At 37.8% G+C, this 19,882-nt stretch overlaps 1 protein-coding gene and 1 pseudogene across 1 annotated transcript in view; both read left to right on the forward strand.

Moving 5' to 3' along the window:
• Positions 1 to 301: 301 nt before the first annotated feature.
• LOC149567120 (pentatricopeptide repeat-containing protein At2g03880, mitochondrial-like) overlaps positions 302 to 19,882 on the forward strand; it is a 179,811-nt pseudogene continuing 160,230 nt past the window's right edge.
• The window catches only part of LOC149567121 (putative inactive purple acid phosphatase 27), a 93,022-nt gene continuing 78,782 nt past the window's right edge, over positions 5,643 to 19,882 (forward strand). The window contains exons 1-5 of the mRNA XM_089820319.1: positions 5,643 to 6,734; positions 6,809 to 7,039; positions 9,300 to 9,391; positions 10,704 to 10,776; positions 10,968 to 11,090. Of these exons, the coding sequence (XP_089676445.1) occupies positions 6,824 to 7,039; positions 9,300 to 9,391; positions 10,704 to 10,776; positions 10,968 to 11,090 (504 nt within the window). The 5' untranslated portion in view covers positions 5,643 to 6,734; positions 6,809 to 6,823. The remainder of the gene's footprint in view (positions 6,735 to 6,808; positions 7,040 to 9,299; positions 9,392 to 10,703; positions 10,777 to 10,967; positions 11,091 to 19,882) is intronic.

Raw genomic sequence — 19,882 nt, forward strand, 5'->3', positions numbered from 1 at the left:
TGATTTTTGGGTGGCTGCGTGAATTTTCTGTTGATTGATAGGTAACTGTAAACCATGGCATGTAATTATAAACCAAGGAATAGTTACCAGTTGAGTTTTCAATGATGGACATGTATTGAGTGAAATCTCCACCTATAATAGCCTATCGGCTAAAAATAAAGTTTCATAGAAATATTTTACAAGAGTACCATTTTGTGTGGAAAACCCCTCCATTGACAATACTCGTGGAGTTCTGCAATGACAGAAAAAATTAGTGATAGTTTTCTTTGTTGGGGTTCAAATGATTCAATGCAAGTGTACAATGGCTGCCATTCAAAAACATGTCAATAGAAGTAGCTTCAGTTCATCATACTCCCATGTTGAATCAATATGTGAACAACCTTCCAAATATGTCTATGCATTGCAGGAATGTATAAGCCAGAAAGCCCTAGGAGAGGGCAGGCAAATCAATGCTTACATCAATAGAAAGTTATTTGCAAGAAACATTATATTACAAAATACTCTAATCAGCATGTATGTCAAATGTGGAAGTATGGTAGGCTTGTAGGGTTTTCGATGAAATAGCAAAGAAAGATGTTTGTTCTTGGACTGTGATGATCACAACTTCTGCAAGGCATGATATTCCTCAACAGGCACTTTCAGTTTTCCACTAGACGCAACAAAATGCAGGCGTAAAACCTAATAATCTCACTTACTTTGTTGTGCTCTCGACGTACACCAACTTAGAATTTCTGAGCCAGGATATGAAAATACATCAACGGATAATAAAATGCAGACTTGTATCCAATGTGTTTGTTGCCAGTGCCCTTGTAGACAAGTACACAAAATGTGGTAAAATTGAGAATGCACCCCATTTGTTTGGTGAAATGGGGCAGCGAGACTTGGTGTCCTAGAATGCCATGATCACAAGATATGCTCAGAATGGGTTTATGTGTGATGCAATGATTCTCTTTGAGGAGATGCCAGAGAAGAATGTCGTTCATGGAATTCTTTAGTTGTAGAATATGCACAGAATGGCGATGTGGATACGCCCTTGAAATTGTTTGATGAAATTCCTCAGCGAAATGTTGTTTCCTAGAATGCTATGATTTTAGGGCTTCGTAGAATGGGCTTATTGATGAGGCCCTAAAGCTATTTAAAAGAATGCATCAATGTCGTGTGGTGTCATGGAATGCAATCATATTAGGCCTTGCACAAAATGGGCAGGGGGAGGAGTCACTTGATTTTTTTTCAAGAAATGAAAGCAACAGATATGAGGTCGGATGTCCATACTTATGGAAGTGTTCTTCCTGTGTGTGGCAGCATGGCAACTTTTGAGTTAGGTATGGAAATCCATGAAGAAATAGTAAGGCAATAATTTGAGTCTAAAGTCATCATATGACATGCTTGGTAGACATGTATGCACAATGTGGGAGTCTTGCCAAGGCTCGTCAAACATTTGACAAAATGCATTAGAGAGATGTGGTGGCTTGGATGCTATGATTGCAGGTAATGCTATGCATGGATGTGTAGAGGAGGCCTTTCAACTCTTTGAATGAATGAAATCCTTTGATATGAAACCTAATCATATTACCTTCATTTGTGTCCTCTCTGCACATGTTCATGCAGGATTAGTTGATGGTGGCTATCAATACTTCAATTCCATGTGCAAACATTATCATATTGAACCTAAAACTGATCATTATACGTGCATGGTTTACCTTCTTGGCCGGGTAGGGCGCCTAGAGGAGGCAATACACTTCATTAAGAGAATACCAACAAAACTTGATGCTATAATATGGAATTGTTTGCTTGGTGCGTGTAGAATACATAAGAATCTAGAGATCACACAATGGGCAGCAAAACATCTTTTTGAATTAAGCCCTACTGATCCCGCACCTTACATGCTTCTTTCAAACATTTATGCCTCAACTGGTAGGTGGGACGACTTTAGAAAAGTTCGACAAGTGATGAAAGAAAAAGACATTAAAAATAGAGTAATATTTATTTTCTTAAGCCATCCTCGCATGACATTAAAACACAAAAGTAGATCTAGAATGTGATAATTAAATTTGAAGTAAAACATCAACTATTCTACTTATACCCAAAAATACTCCAAACCAAATTGGAAATTATAAAATATTCATTGGTTATTGCAGTGACACTCGGGAGCGTGAACGATAACTAAATCCTGGAAACCCATTACACAATAAGTGAAGTCGTCAATTAAGTAAATCTGAAAAGCAATGGTTTGGAAAAGTGGCCTAAATTAGGTGGAATCACATGCAAAAGATACAATGGACAAAGTGTTGTTGACTATGTAATATGCTCGCAAGAATATGTCGCAAAGATAATTAACTTTGAGATAGAGGACTGCCCCATGGAGCTAAAATATGATCACAACCCCATTTTGATAAGGGTGGCCACTCACTTTAAAGATCAACATATTGTCCCAAAACCTTTACAAAAGAGGAAGAGGATTCCAATTGGCAAAGTTTTAATGACACAAGAAAACCATGCTACTTTCCAAAACTCTCTTTTGTGGCTGTCTAGAGTTCCGGGAAACCATCCCGAGTCTGATAAACAACATTTCATGGACAAGGATAATCTTGTTCTTACTATCATTAAAGCATTGGAGGAGTGTAAAAGATCTAGGGCCACAAGAGAAACCAAGAACACTTTTCCGGCTAATCCGTGGTTTGATGAAGAATGCAAAACAACAAAAAAAAATTGGAAAAAGAACATAAATAAAGAAAGTAGAAAAGAGTATGATCAGCTGATTAAAAAGAAGAAAGGAGAGTATGTAAATAAGAGAAGAATCGAGTTGATTAATCTTGGTAAAAACAACCCCAGAAAGTTTTGGAAAGAACTTCAACAGAGAAAAACTCAGATATAGAACAACATAACAGGAACCAAATGGCTGGAACATGCCAAGACTCTCTACAAGTGTGATCTAGGAGAACGTAGAACCATGGAAACATAGACTACAGGGGAGTTATTCAGCGAAAATGATATTATCCAATGCATAAGGAGGTTAGCTGCCAATGAAGCGCAAGATATAGATGGGCTTCAAGCTGAATATTTAAAATGGGGTGTTGAAACCCTCACACAACACATCACTAAAATTTTCAACAGTGTCAATAGAGAAGGTTTCCCTGTAAAATGGACAAGTGTGGTGATCCCACTCCACAAAAGTGGAGATATAAATAATCCTTCTAATTATCGAACCATCATGATCAATCCACTTTTTGGCAAGTTATTTGGCAGCTTGGTAGAACAAAAAATCATCAACTAGGCTGAAACAGAAGGCAAACGTGCAATAGGGCAAGCAGGCTTTAGACCGAAGCACTCTACTATAGATCATGGCATCACTCTTAGATACTTGATTGAGAAAGTTTGGGACACTCTGGGGAATGAGGCTTTTTGTTGTTTCGTGGACTTTAAAAAAGCATTCGACACAGTGCCACGTAATAAATTATGGGATAGAATGGAAGAGTTGGAAGTTCCTAAAGAGCTTAGGTCAGCAATTTACAGATTATATGAGCAGGTCAAAGCTAAAATCAGAACGATAGAAGGGCTATCAGAAAATTTTGACAGCAACATCAAGGTTAAGCAAGGGTGTCTGCTATCTCCAACATTATTTGGGCTCTATATTGACAAGTTAGAAGAGTGGATAAACAAGACCAATGATGAGGGGGTGCAGCTAGCCCACTTTGTGATAAGATTGCTCTTATATGTGGATGATTTCATAATTTTTGCTAGAACAGCTAAAGGTTTGAAAGAGCACTTAACAACACTAGAAATTTTTTGTCATGAAGTAGGAATGCAAGTTAACACTAGTAAAACCAAAATTATGATATTCTCGCTGAAGAAGAATAGGGGCATACAAGACGAGTTTCTATTGAAAAATAGCCCACTTGAGATTGTGGAAGAGTACAAATACTTGGGCATCAATTTTCATAACAAACTCAATTGGGATACTTGCAGATCAAAAAGGATCCAAGGGGGCTGGAAGGCGTTATACTCTTTACAAAACAAGTGCAGGAACGCAGAATTATGGGATTGGACGACTATGAAAACTCTTTTTGGTTTGCTAGTCACTCCGGTTATTTTATACGGATGTGAAGTGTGGGGAGGTAGTATGTCCGAACAAAAATGGCAGCAAGTAGAAAGAATTCAAAAACACTTCATCACATGCAATCTTAAAGTCAAGACCACAGTTCCGTATGAGATCCTTTTGGCAGAGGTGGGTTCCTATCCATTAGAAGCTGTTGCTTTGGTCCGAATGATAAGCTACTTAAAGAAAACCCAAGGTCTGGAAACACATCGTTGGCCCAAGTTGATCATAGAGGAAAAACTTGTGAAGTGGAAAAGCACATGGATGAAGCAAAATGACAAATGGATGCGAAAATGGGATATCAACATCCAAACTTGCCCGGATAACATTACAGAAATAAAAAAGTTTGTCAATGAAAAATTTCACAATATTCTATGGACAAGACGCATAGGGCGGAAAAAATCCTATTACATTAAAGAATTTAATCCCACTTATAGTCATGATGAAAATGCCTATATAAGAGCACCTATTAACTGGAAAGCAAAAATGTTGATGGCACAACTTAGAACTAGTTCACATCAGCTGCGATGTGAAACTGGTAGGTGGCAAGTTCCAAAGGAAGAGTGGGCAGATAGAACATGTTTATTTTGTAATATGGGAGTAGTTGAGACAGAGCAGCACTTTGTCAAGGACTGCTTGGCTTACAATGACATCAAATCTGGTTATGCAAAAATATTGCAGAACAAGAACTTCAACTATTTATTTGAGGAAGATCAAGTGAAGAGAGCAGCGGATTTGATTACCAAACTTCAGAGAAGGGGAGACAAGTTATCCAAAACTTTACAACTGACTAGTTCCGCTCTTGACTTGGGAGGGTGATTGCATGCGTTCCATAGACTACTTTAGTCTCGTGGACGTCATTAAAATCTATCATATCATATCATCATATCAATTCTACTTGTACAAATGTGTTGACTTCGATTTCTTCGAATGTCAGATCTAGTTTCCTGTAATAGAGGTTACGGAGACTGCTTAGTCGATACCATGGCCCTAGTATGGTCCTGTTTACAATGGTTATTTTTCTTCTTCAAAGTATCTTCTAATCCCTCCATTAAAAAAAAGAGTATCTTCTTGTTACCTCATCCTCTTGACAATTTTTTTAAATTTCTGTTTAAATTGCATGAAACATAGACTGAAACAAAGGAAAAATCAGCTTCTCTAGAATCAACATCTGCACAGAGCTCTCCTAAAAAGTACGATGCACGGCAACCTTAGCGGTAAACAAATGGCTTCTCCAGGGGCTATTCACAAGCCAGTCTTCATTATACATAAATCTTCACAGCACTCAGACAACCCTACACCAAAATACCATAACATCAAACACGTATATGAGAAAAACAGTACTGAGCTTGAAAAAGAAAAATACATATTTGAAAAAATGAAACAAAAGATTTTTGAAAATGATACAAAGATTACTTAAAAATCCCTTGAATACATAGACAATCCTCAGACGCTTCAGAGAAGACATTTTTGTTGAGGCAGCCATGGCTAAAGCTCTCTACCACCACAACACTAGACATGAGCCCCCGAGCTCAACCCATGGATCTCCGAATCTGATTGTGAAAACCTCAAACTTTCCTGGGTTCCCAATCAAAGGTAAACAAAGAGCTGCAAACATAAAGCGACAGAAATATCAGGCACTCAATCCAATACATCTGTAACACATCCACTGCTGCCCTCTCTGACTCCTACCATGCCTGAAAAACCTCTGCTTATTCAAACCTTCACCAAAAACCCAAGGCTTGTTCCCCTGCAGCGTTCCGCCCAAAATCTCTTCTATTCACACCTCTAGAACGACCATGCCTATTCCAAACAAAACTAAATTCGATGTTCCCGAGGGTCGAACCGCGGACGCACCACATGCACAAAGATCATCCTCCACACACCCCGATACACATCCTCCTTAAAAACACTGTACCCATCGCTTTGCGCACACAAAATAATACTTTCCTCTGATGCAAACGTTACTCTAACCTTAAACCGATCCAAATCCCAAAACAATACGCAACCGCAACAGCAAAAATTTATTCAAAAACCACACAACTTCCACAACTGCCTTGTGTTTTTCACCGTCAAATCATGAAATCAGACCACCACCTTCTCATTGATTAGTTGATATGGCAGAGGACATTTATAGAGGGTAGAGGAAATCGAAAATCCACTCATTACTGTAGCTGACATTGAATTAATTCATTGGAAATATCTGCTCAAATACAATCCAACTGCAGATTTCATGAATCCTGAAAAGATTGGTCGATATTACTAAGATTGCAGAAATCTAAAAAGAGATTGCAAAAAGATTTTTATTTGTTCTCCGTTGAGCTGTTTTGAAGAAAGATTAAAACAATTATTGGTATGAAAGGACAGGTTTGGGGTGAAATCTCCACCTACAATAACCTATCGGCTAACGAGCAATTGCAATCGCATCTACGTGATGCCATTATGTAATGGATAAAATTTTATGGAAGTTTTACAGGCCAGCGTTGCATTAAACAATTACAAAGTTTGAATTGGCACGAAAACAAATAAACAAGAACAAAGACGTAGAGAAGTAGACAAAAGACCAAAAATCCTAGGATGGAATGTCAGAAAAGCCAATTGCATCGGGAAGCGACAAATTCAATGCGACACTCGCGAGGTAAGATCATTTTTACAAACGCTTGGAAACTAAGGGTTTATAAATTTGTAGCTCTGACAATTGTTTGCATTTAGGGCGGGCAAACACAGATGGAGAAGAGCTGCAAAATGGGGAAGAAATTGGGGACGATTCTTCTTTTCTTCTTGTTGTTGTGCTCAGCGGCAGATGCTAATTATAATCATAATGATGGATATGAGAGGCCCCGCAGTGATCATCCCTTTTCAGAAATAGCTGTCGGGAAGGCCATTATTGCCCTGGACGAATCTGCTCAGATAAGCGCTACTCCCTCTGTTCTTGGTGTTCAGGTACGGTTATTGCTTTTATCTTATTTAAATGATTTTCCTGTTCTCCGATGGCGAGCTTTTTCCCTGAATTGGGGAAAGTCACTTTTTCTCGTATTTTTTGGATTTAGAAATAATGTACACATATTTCATCAAAAATGGAGCAAGATAAAACAGATTGAAAAGCCCTTCCTAACAGAACAGCATATTCTATCTGTATTAAGACCGAAAAAACTAGAGAAAACAGACTGAGAATTATTCAGGCTGCTGGATGTTCTAAAAATCATGATAAAGAATTTGAGTGTCGTATGAAATTATTACAGCACTGTTCAACTTTCATCCTTAGATCTCATCAAATGTCTTCTGTTAGCTTATCAACGGAACTGGAAAGTACAGAGTTTTCTGATTATAAACTTTTACACCGCTTGATTATTACGCACCAAACCTAAAAACTGAAAAATATCAGCACTCATGGAGAAACAGGTTAAGGTAAGCATGTGAAGGATCCTTATATCAGATTCCACTCGATGAATGTTTTGCAGATAGACTACAATGTGAATTTTCAAATACTTATCAACATCTCTTAATTCTTTTCTGTTATGGGGTTGATAATCTTTTGTGGTTGAAACCTTTGCCATTAACAATTGCACAGAGAGCGGAACATACAATTTCAAGTCCTTTAATGAGGCTTTGTATAAGACTGTCTTTAAATCTCACCTATTTTTTATGAAAAAAGAACATTAAGTTTTCGTGAAGCATTCCTAGCAGGATTTGAAGCTCACAAATCTGTTGTTGCATTCTTTTCAATTCTCCACCAAAACCCTATATGGTGCATGAGTATTTCTTTATGGGCATTAAATTTTTTTTGTTAAATGTTTTGAATATTTAAAATGAAGCAGTCCCATCCCATCCCCTACTCTCTCTCGCTCCCATCCCCTACTCATTCTCTCTCACCCATCCCCTACTCTCTCTCTCTCTCACACACACACACACTCCCATCCCCCTCGCTCTTTTTCTCTTCTCTCACACACACACTCCCAGCCCCCCTCCCCCAGCCCGTCCCCCTACTCTCTCTCTTCTCACACACACTCCCATCCCCACCTGCTCTCTCTCTCCCTCTCCCTCTCTCTTTTTCACACACACATCCCCTACTCTCTCTCTCTCTCTCTCTCTCTCTCTCTCCCCCTACTCTCTCTCTCCTCTCCCATCCTCTACTCTCTCTCTCTCTCTCTCACACACACACACACTCCCATCCCCCCCGCTCTCTCTCTCCCTCTCTCTCTCCCTCTCCCACTCCCTCTCCCACTGCCTACTCTTTCTCTCTCTCACATTCTCTCGCCCATCCCCTACTCTCTCTCTCTCTCTCTCTCTCTCCCACCCCCCAGTCTCTCACTCTTTCTCTCCCACCACCTACTTTCTCTCTCTCTCCCTCTCCCTACTCTCTCTCTCTCTCCCTCTCCCTACTCTCTGTCTCTCTCTCTCTCCCCCCTTTCCCATCCCCTACTCTCTCTCTCTTACACACACTCCCAACCTCTCTCTCTCTCCCTCCTCCCTTCCCTCCCTCTCCCACTCCCACGGCCTACTCTCTCTCTCTCTCTCTCTCTCTCTCTCTCTCGGGCTACTCTCTCTCTCACTCTCTCTCCTCTCCCATCCCCTACTCTCTTTCTCTCTCTCTCTCCCTTTCCCTCTCCCACTATTTTTTTTTTTCCTCAAATCGTTTGAATATTTAAAATACAATGAGACTATTGTTCATTAATGATTGTGGTTGTATTCCACTCAGATGCCAATCTTTATCACGACTACATTGATTTGCACTCTTTGTTCTGCAACTCTTCTACTCTTGATAAGTAGGAGAGTGCGAATGACAAATTGAAGTGTATAATAATGACTTCTTTTAGAAATGAATGATCCATCAAACTGTTTTATAGTAAGTTCTATATTCTTTACATAACTAAAAAACTGTTGATGTTTGAATTGTTTGAAATTTGACCTTATACCAATCAATTGGAAGGATTTGTGTATTACATGTAAGACCGTGTTTCCCTTCAGAGCATGAGAAAATTCCAAATGAGTGAATCTCTGGGACTCTTCTATTCGCATAACTATTTTAAATTCTTCCTAAAGTATGCTTAAAGAGCATGTTGCCGTATTTTTGGTGGTTTGATGTTCATCACAGTCTCAATTTAATACCCAGATTATGTGAAGTTCTTAGCTGATTTATTTCTATGGTGCAAAATCATCTTATGAGCTAATACTTACTATTGCATGCTCATTCCTCCTGTAGGGCGAGACTTATCAGTGGATGACAGTGACATACAACCGCACTTCACCAGCAGCAGATGATTGGATTGCAGTCTTTTCTCCAGCAAATTTCAAGTAATAAATATACCTCTGTTTGAGCCCTGCATAATTTATTTCCCTGAATCGTAGGACTAAGTAAACTGTTTTTTTCTTTTTACTTATTAGCATTATAGCTCAAGGGTAATTGAAATAAAAAAATTGTGAGAACATTTAGTGAAGCTCTAGTTCAAATGTTTGAAATCAAGTTTCTATTAAATCATATCGTCTACTGTTAAAGGGAAGACCAATGGTTAATTTTGTATGTTGAGGAAAATCTCCGGATAAGATGGTGTTTTAATACTTGGTTAATATCTGTTGCTGCATGGTGGAAAATGATCTGCTGAGATATATTTATTTTTTGTATTGAAGTTTCTTTTATTCAAAGCTCAAGTAGTGATGAAATTTGTAACACTTATGATTAGTAGATACATCTACCTGAATCAGTTTTAGAAATTTTAGTCACATCCTTTGTGCTATACTTTCTTGTATTGGAGATTCTTAGGCTTCAAAAACAATCGTGTCGGATCCCTGTGAGTTAGGGTTGATTCTGGTGTACCATTGGCTCATGCTTAACTTGCACATTAAATTTTTTGGGTTACCGCCTTAAGGGGTTTGACTAACCTTACCTTTATAACTTTTCAGGATGTATATAAAATTATAAACAGCAATGCCTCCCACTTTATAATGAATTTGCAATCTTCTTTTGGTATCATTTCATATTCTATAGTAATATTATTGTTTTGGTGTATATTGATACCATCACATATTTGTGTGTTCTTTCTTATGCTTGTGCAGTTTGTTCATTGTTTGATTATGGACCTATGTAATCACAATGGTACCAGATTTTAGGGATTGCAAATATCTAGGTTCTAGTCTTTTGTTGTTCCCAAGGTACATGAAGTAGTGCCTTAATTTTACTTGATGCTGGGTTGCGTTTATTTATTTGTAAAGCTCTTTTTTCTTTGAAGAAGATACAAAATTCCAGAAAGCTTGTGAGCAACCAATGTTTTTTACTGTGTGCTGATATAAATTTTGTGGTTACAAATTCTGAGTAAACAAATATTGATAATAACACAAATAGTGAAGTTTGTTTCTTATACTGTGGAGTTCATTACTCGTTCAATGATGGATACTTGTTACTAATCCAAAAGGATTGTGTCAGTCAACACTCCCACATTTTATCCTGGAGATTAAGTGAAACAAATATTCAATTATATCACACATACAAAAGAGTATGTGCTTGTGATATAAATTTCTGTTATAGGTATGGTATTTAGCATGGAAGATTGTTCATAGAAATGATATGATGCAAAACAATATACCAGTAATCAGTTTGTTGTGATTTCAGTGCTTCAACCTGTACCCCAGAGAGTGGGCCAGATAAGGATCAGATCCCCTTATTATGCTCTGCACCTATTAAGGTATAGTTGTGAGGCCATCATTTTATTTGTTCCACTCAATTTGTGTCCAGAAGAAACTGATAAAGACATGAAATATATTTGTTGGAATACTAGAATGTTGGAGGCATTGTTATAAGATATATTTAATGGATAAAGCTTTTTCAGAAAAATGGCATTTCACCAAAATGTTTTTATAATCATGTATACTGCAGTTTCAATATGCAAATTATTCAACCACTAATTATGCAAAGACAGGCGAAGGAGAGTTGAAGCTTCGGCTTATCAATCAACGAGCTGATTTCGCCTTTGCAATTTTCTCAGGCGGTCTGTCTAATGTATGCAGTTTATGCTTTATTATTTTTGAACACAAATGTCAGATTCCGGTTTACTTTCTTTAAAATTTTATTTAAATTTATACAGATGAGATTTGATATGTTTTGGTCTAAAGATCTCCTATGGTTTAACTAATATATATAAAACTGGTCTAAAGATCTCCTATGGTTTAACTAATATATATTAAAAATTTGTCATAGGAGATATACAGATTGATTGGTAACTGTTCTTACTTGCAAACTATATCATGTTCCTCGTTACTTGTCATTAATCTTGATAATATCTAATTCAGACTTCAGTTCCAACAGCATCCTTTTATTTTCCCCTTTATAGGGGCAGAACCCTTTGACAAAGAATATCATTAACAAGCCCATCTTTAGATGCCATTTCCATTATTTTGATTATGCCTTTGAAGTGCAATTTATAGGCTTGTGTTGTTTACTTTTCACTATCAGCTAATAGATATCGAGTTTTGGAACCTAAATAGCTTGCTTGCGATTTGTGATACTCAAGTTTATGCTACGAACATTTTGCTAATTACCTTGACATACAACATTGGAAGGTGATGAATTTCTAAGGAAATCTTATGTACTAGGTAACATTGATCCTCATATGTGCACTTTGGTTTGTTGGTTTTAGTGATTATTATGATGAATAATGGAATGAAGTGGCTTTGGATCATTAGTCCTATTACCTTTGGCTAATTTTTTTATGTCTCAAAAATATGACAATTAGTGTGGTATGATCAAGTCTATTTTTGCATTTTGCTTGACACGGAGGTGTTCTCAGTAAGGGTAGGAGCACATTAGACTTCGACTATGTTGCGGGTTAGGATTTGTGCTCAAAATTTTTTGACTTTTTTTTTGTTGGGTGGGTTCGAATCCATTTTGGATTTGTCCGTACAAAAATATGTATGTATGTATGTATGCAGCAGCAAATAAGTGAATAAACCACTAAGCTATAGTAAAGCAACATAGAAAAAAACAGCATCATATATAACATGTATGTATACACCACTATGGTATATGAAAGAAACATAGAAAAATACACCACAACATACAGTAATGTTTTAGTTCAATTGACAAATGACATATAAAACAAAGACACAAATGACATAAAACAACCTTTTTGGCGTTTTTAGTGATCTTTTTTTGGGGTTGGAGGGTCAAATAGACCAAATTTGGCCCAAAAAACACTCTAAGAAAGTTGAAAAATTTTCAGCCCTAAGTTGGCCCAAGTTTTTCCGTTGGGGCAACAAATTTCCTCCAAATTTGCCGAAAGTCTGTTCGAGTCCTTGTGACAGACTTTTTTAGGCCAAATTTGGGGCTCTACAACCAAATTTGACAAGGACCAAACTTTGCACCGATGTACACCCGACTTAAGGGTTGTAGGAACAAAATTGGCAACATAGGACTTCAATTGTGGTTGGCTGTTTAATATGATTTGTAGATGTCTTTAAAGGCTGATGCTATTAGTTTGTTATTGACTATTCTTTATTACCATAGTGTTATCTCATACAAATTAGATACAAATGGTACGTCGCAGTCATATGATAATTTAGTGAGGATCAACTTGGGTGTATGAGCGTTATGAAAGTGTCTAAAGGTAATAAAATATAATACTTAGGGCTATAGTAAGCTTCATACAGATTTTGAATTAATACAATTTGTAGATGTCTTTAAAGGTTGATGCTATTAGTTTGTTATTGACTATTCTTTATTACCAAAGGGTTATCTCATGCAAATTAGATACAAATTGTATGTCAGAAATATGATAATTTAGTGAGGATCAACTTGGGTATATAAGTGTTATGAAAGTGTCCAAAGGTAATAAAATTTAATGCTTAGGGCTATAGTAAGATTAACTTATTATACACATTTTTAATACAGGTTGATAGGTACTTTTATTGGAATCACATAGTGATCAATATTTTTGTTGCATCTATCCTATGTATTTTTTACAATGACAATTTTACCATTATTGTACCTTACTCATAAATTCTTAAGTTATATTTTCATTTGGGTTGTTAATTTTTTGTTGAATGACCAATTAAGCTATTATATTATTAACTATGGGAGTCCTTCCAAGGAATTAGAATTACAATTTTTGTTATTCGAATCTGTGTCTTTTGGGCATGGTTTGTTGTCTCGTTTAATAAGTCCTTGAGAGGTAAACAATAATTATTTGTTTGCTTGGCTTTTTTACCTTACTTGGTGGGTGGTTTTCCATGATTACATCCTTAATGAAAGAGATAGAATTTTATCATGCAAACTACAGAGCCTTTAATTCCTTGAAAGGGATACATAGTTAGAACTTAGGGTCATCTTGAATGAGCCCTTGAGTAATAAATCTAGGGTTAGCGATATGTCATGGTATAGGGAGCTTATCTCATGTAGTGCATGATTGTAACTATTGGTATCAGTTAGTGTGTGGTAATCAAATTTAATGTTTCAGAGTGTGTGGCAAAGGTATGTCTACGCAATTCTAGTGTTTCATCTACCAAAGTATTGTACAGATGAAGATTTGATGTGTTGAATAGGTCACAATGTGAGGAACAACAACCGGCAAAATGTTTTTGTCTAGGTTTGGTAATGTGATAATGTTAAAGTCAAAGGATGGATTAGTTACCTAGAAAATTGTGTTGGGCCAATACCATGGCACAAAATTTGATGAATTGACGCTTGCACATGGAATTTGAATTGCCTGAGATGAAAGATTGTGTTGTGGTAAATGTTGGTGCAATGATAGTTTAGATGTGAAGAAGTGTGTTTTAGTGCTCTTCAGAGCAAAGCATTGATCAAAGATACATTGGATTTGTCATGCATTAAGTGCAAATATCAGATCATTTTCCACTTGATGATTCTAATAGATTGGCAAGCGAAATCCCTTGACTGGGTCACTCCTAACAAGGTCAGCGAGATCCTAACAAGTCCAAAGCACAAATCTGTAATGTCCCAATTTTGAGCAGGTTCCTGCAGTTGGCTTAGTCTGTTCTGTTAGCATGAATGCTGATGATATTCCTATGGCGGAGTATTCTAGCATTGCTGGAGCATGTGGGAGATTGTTAGTATGATCATATGTTGCATTCATGATAGTGTTTTTTGTTGATGTCAACATATTGGTTATTCTGTGAAGACTGGCAGAGTAACAGATAGAGATTGAGATGGTATGATTAAAGGATTGAAGATGAGGTCAAGCATAGTTTAGGGCATGTTCTACAGAGTATCCTGATGTCGTGGTTAAGAGCGCATGCATAAAGTTGAAGATTGGTGATAGTTATTCGAGATTTACAGAAGATAGTATACCAACAGAGTTCCTAAGAAGTGGTTTTTGTCATTTTGGTAATCAGATTACATCTCCTAATAGGGATAGAATCTAGTTGAGCACAATTAGACAGAGGTAGAAGACACCACGATGATGACGTCAGTGAGTGTGCGAAGTCCGAGGTTACACGTGTGAAAACTTGTGAAGACTCTGAGCTGATAGTGTTATGTAATTATGAAAAGATGTAATGTAACGTGTATTGTTATATCTTAATGTGGTTCTATTGTAATTGTAAATTGAGAAAGCCTCAAGGCCGACTCAATGAATTAATTTGAGGACTTGGTATAAAGGAAAGTTATTTTCCTTGTGATTAAAAGATGTGGAATGTACGAATGTGATATGTAAGTGCAAATTACATGTGAGTTAGTAGTATGATGTGAGTTTGCGGATCTAGTATTGAGATCTGAGAAGTATTTGGTGCAGTAGAGGCACAGTAAATTAGCAAAGAAATTATATTTGGCAGAGGGTGCTAGTGGACAATTGATATTTTGGTATTGTTCTGAAAGGAATAATACAGAGGCTAGTTGGACAATGAGTTCGGTTGTCTTGCCCCTGAAGCTATTTGGAAAGTGGGTCGTTTTTCCTTCCACAACTTTTAATAGTGTTGGAATCTCCTCATAGGGATTCAAAGTCTCCTAATAGGGACTAAGAAGTAGTGAATGTATTTCATTGACTCCTAACAAGGTCCATCCTCTTACAAGGAACTTATATATTAGTACATCATTTTGTGGGTACCATCTCCACCAAGGTTTTCCCTCTAATCAAGGGTTTCCCTAGTTAACAAATCCGGTGTTATTGTGTATGGTTATCTTCTTGTGGTTATTGCACTTATTGATTACATGTTTCAGATTTAATAAGGATAACAAAAGTTGTTTTGATTGCATAACTTATTCACCCCCCCTTCACCCCCCAAGTTATCTTGGTGGACTTTACTTTCTAACAAGTTCATCATTACAACCCTCGTGAGTTGACAGTGGGATTTGAGGGTCTCAATTGTGGAGTTATTAGACTTTCCAGTGGCCTATGGTGAGATGGCTCCGCTTTGAGGGGCATTGTTTTAAGTAAGTCAACTGTTGGTTCCGATGAGTTCAACTGAGTTAGAGGACTTGAGTGATGCTCTTAGTTTTTATTTTTGGCTTCTAGTTTGGGCTCCAAGAATCTTGGAGGAAACATCTATTTTTGGTAAGTCACCTTGACAGGTTCATTCATCGTTTTTCTTCATCAGGATCACTCCTGTGTTGTCAGATTGCGATTTTGATGCTTCTTCAGTCATTCTCTCAAGACGCGTGAATTATTATTATTTCAACTAAATAAGCTGAGGTTGCTATTTTTGTTAGTATTGTATGTTGGCCACCTTAGTATTGTAGCTCATTGGAACTTAGTTGAAAAGTTTTAAATCTTGGGTACAAGAAACAATGACCTCATGTGTCAATTTATCATGATATGGCTGGGAAGGTTGTGTTTTGGGAGCCAAAAGGAAATTAATAAATTATATTATGTGCTTAAGTGTAAAGCAAAACGGCTTTTAAGTGAAAGGTGTGTAGTTGAAGCTAAGTTGCACAATGGAGATTATACATATAGCTCCCATTTTGAGAATTGGTCATCCAATTGTCTATTTTGCTTTGTTGCTTTGTGAGGGTTTCACAGTTTCTGATTTTCAATTCCCTTTCTGAGGTTTAAGGGTTTGATCTGGAGATTTGAGATTAAGCTGGAGTTTTGAAATCCCTGCTGAGGTATAGTGATTTTGTTTATATTCTCAATAATTACTGTATCTTCCTTACTATGTTTCTTGTGGTTGAGAGAAGGAACGAATTCAGTGGAGAATCTATAAGCTGAAGTAATGATTTAGACACCATGAATATCTTCTGTGTGGTATGGTTTCTTCCTTGCTATATGGTGGTGTTTGGGTCTGCAACTTGGTATTCAATTATATGCATTCCAGACGCCTAAACTTCAAGTCTATTGGATTTGGGAGTAGTTGGTGTTAGGAGTTTCAAATCTGCATACCAGAAATTGGACTTCATAGATTCTGGGTGCAAGTGTTATCTGCTATTGGGTGTCTATATTATTGCAGACCTGAGCATATTATTGGAGGGGACCGAATTGCTTCTTGGGAGGACTGATTTGCATATCAGGCTGTTGTATTTTGACCCCACTCTGGGTGATTTTGTTGCTTCCTAACGCAGCCTGCTGTTTGGTTTTTAAGTGTCCATTCTGAATCTTACCAGGGTGGCAATATTGGAAGATAGTTGTGGCATTTGAAGGGAATCAATTGTAAACAGGTTCTTAAATTTTAATTACAGATTTCCTTATCTCACAAGCATTTGTTTTTGCTGATCAAGCAAATTGTAAACATTCAGTTTTCCAGAACTGCTTTGAGTTAAATTGCATTTTCAGAATTTTATTTCAATTCAAAATTTTCATTTCATGCATATGTGCCAAGAACTACAAAAAAAAAGACGGTACCACCCAAAAACAACATATTTGATCTATATAAGAGCATGCTTGCCAAGTGTTTGACAAAAGTGTTTGACAAAATGTCAAACAAGTAAATAGTGAAGAAATTGGTGTTTGTTGAGGTTATATCTAGACAGGGTTATTATGGTGGTTGCAGAGCGGTTTGCTGCCATCCTGTAGGGTAGGAAAGATATTTGTTATTTTGGATCTGTTGTTGTTTTCGGAGTAACCAACACTCTAGCATTTTCCTAGCTATGGACAAACACAAGAGAACGAGTAGTTTTTGGGAGCCGCAGGAGTAGTGTGGAAAATAGTGAGAAAATAAATTATTTTAGGGAGAGCATTGAAAGGCTTAAGCTACATCATAAAAAGCTGGAGACGAGGCTGTTGGATTTGGTGATAGTTGATAGGGCAGCGAGGTACATTGTTTCCACTTTTAACTGACTGGCACCAAGGATGCAGGGAAGAAGGCTTGAGTTTTCCCAGACAGGTGTTAATGATGCAGATGTACTTGTATTTATTATGACACTCACTAGTCCTATCCGTAGCCTTGATGGTGAACTTTCCACACAGAGACATGTACATGTGTTAGTGTCATTGGTGGACAACACTGAGCTTTAGCAAGTTGAGGATTCTAGAATTTATGTTGCAGATAGTGTAGAGGCTATTGAGGTAGTTGTTACCACTGATCGTTCAGACTCTCTTAAGGAGCGAATTTTTATTAGAGGCTATGCAGAAAGTGTGAGCACTGATGTCTATGATAGCAATCATAATAATGATTCAATGCAGAAGGAAGTGTCTTCTTCAAGTGGGACTGATGCATGTATGGAATCACCTAGTTGTGATGTTAGTGATCTGGGTGTTACGACAGAGTCAACGAAGGTTGGTTTAGGCTTTGGCATTATTTATTGACAACATGAAATTGAGTAATATATGTAGGGTCAGGTGACAACAGTGGATGTTTAGAGGAGTTGTGGATACAAATAGTATGGATACCCTTGATGACTCATTTGAGGATGCTATGAGTTGTTGTGGACCTGATATTCCTTGCTAGATGTTAGGTGATGATTTCGAGGAGTTCTTGGTTGGGTCCTAGGATCGATGTTTGTAGGGACTTACTATTGAGGGGAAAGCTGAGACATGCGAGGAGTTTGATACTGTAGGGGCTTCTACTTACTATGGATGAGGAGTTGGTAAAGGTACCAAATAGTTGTACCTTGATTATTGATGTGTGCAAGGATGAGAGCATATACGATGCTAGCGATCATGGGGTGAGTGGTTTAGATTCAATCTCCTATCACAGTGTAGTTAGTGAGGCAGAGAGCTTGCATAGGAGTCAGGGGTTACAAAGACAACATGTGATTAGTTAACTGAAGGTGAGTGATAGTGACATCTCTTCAACGTTTGAGCATTATGATGTTATTCGTCAGATGTTAGCCGCATTTGGTTGGGGTGCTCCTATGTCAAATGAGCACAATGATAATAGTATTTCCCTAGCAGAGGTTCACACGCTTTAAGAGGCTGTCAAGATTGTGAAGCATTATTATTCATAGTTAGTTGTTGATAGGGATTACCTTCTAGAGTGGGGGAGTACATGTTATGAGACATTGTTAGGAAAGAGGAGGAGGTGGTTGAGCTCAAGCATGAGCTTGAGGTTCTCTAGTGATTAGCATGGTAGTGGTGGATTCTTCAGAGGGTTGTGCATTAGTTCCTGACACCATTCCATCTCCTTCACAGGACTTGGGCAGGATAACATTTGATGTGGGAATGTGCTCTTATGGAGATTTGTTTCCTTCTACCAGGAGCAAATCTATTGTTTCATCTCATACAATAGCTAGCATCGAACAGTTAGTAGTGCCATGATTTCAAAGGGATCAACTATGGATTGCAGGGGAGGAGGTTAACACCTCTACATATAATTTCTACTACACTAAGTCATTCATTGAGTACTTACTTGAGAGTGCAGATTCACGAGAGGGACCATATAGAGCATCTGAGGGTACTCTCATTCGGGGCTCTTGTGTTATACACTTTTAGTGGTAAAGATTGTAGAGACCTTGACTACAATGCTTCCCCAAGGGATTTTTTGTCAGTTTTACTGAGAGGGTTGCCCAGGAACCTGGTTGACCAATAGTTTGAAGTCAGAGATTGGAGCCTCTCCTGATTCCCGGTTTGGTTTTGATGAGCCTTTGACAGAGATTGGAGCTTTTCACCGACATTACACAATGGGGAGTGCTCATTTCACTTTTGACCCACTAGTAGAGAATTCGGTTACACGTCAGTGTAGGTTGGCTCCAGTTTCATACGATCCATTATGGGATGGGTTAGCACCATCTTTTGCAGATGGGATCAGCAGTTGCTAGTTAGATCACTTGTGGTACCCACACACCTAGGACAGTTTCACAGAGGTTGGAGTTGGTGGTAGTGTTTCAGGTACCTATGGTTGTTACCATCTCCACAGTGCAGTTGGGTGTGAGTATCAGTTTGATGGAGACTCAGGTGTTGACAGAGTTGGTGTTTCAGTTGGGTTGAGTTCCATTGAGCCGTTTTCTCCATTAGTGCCTGCAGTTGGGTTTCAGAGGATTTTGTTATTGATGTTAGTTATTTGGGTATTGGTGCTATAGGAGTCGGTTGTGCACAACATGTATATCACACAGTTTTACCCTTGGGATCCCGACATACTGTGATATCTTTTTTGCTCTGGGATTGCTTGGGGTCAAGCAATCTTAGGAAGGGAGGACTGTAATGTCCCCATTTTTAGAAGGTTCTTGCAATTGACTTTGTCAATTCATCGTTGCGACCCTCATGTGATGACTGTGGGATTTCAGGGTCTTAGTTGTGGAGTTATTAGGCTTTCTAGTGGCCTATGGTGAGTTTTAGGTCCATTTTGAGGGACTTACTGTTTTTAGTAAGTTAACAGTTGGTTTCAGTGATCTTAGTTGAGTTAGAGGATTTGAGTGATGCTCTTAGTTTTTAATTTTGGCTTCTAGGTTGGGATCCAAGAATCTTGGAT

The sequence above is a fragment of the Cupressus sempervirens genome, chromosome 3 (assembly GCF_028749045.1).
Source record: "Cupressus sempervirens isolate cs-2001-9-10 chromosome 3, ASM2874904v1, whole genome shotgun sequence".
In the NCBI taxonomy this organism is placed as follows: Eukaryota; Viridiplantae; Streptophyta; class Pinopsida; order Cupressales; family Cupressaceae; genus Cupressus; species Cupressus sempervirens.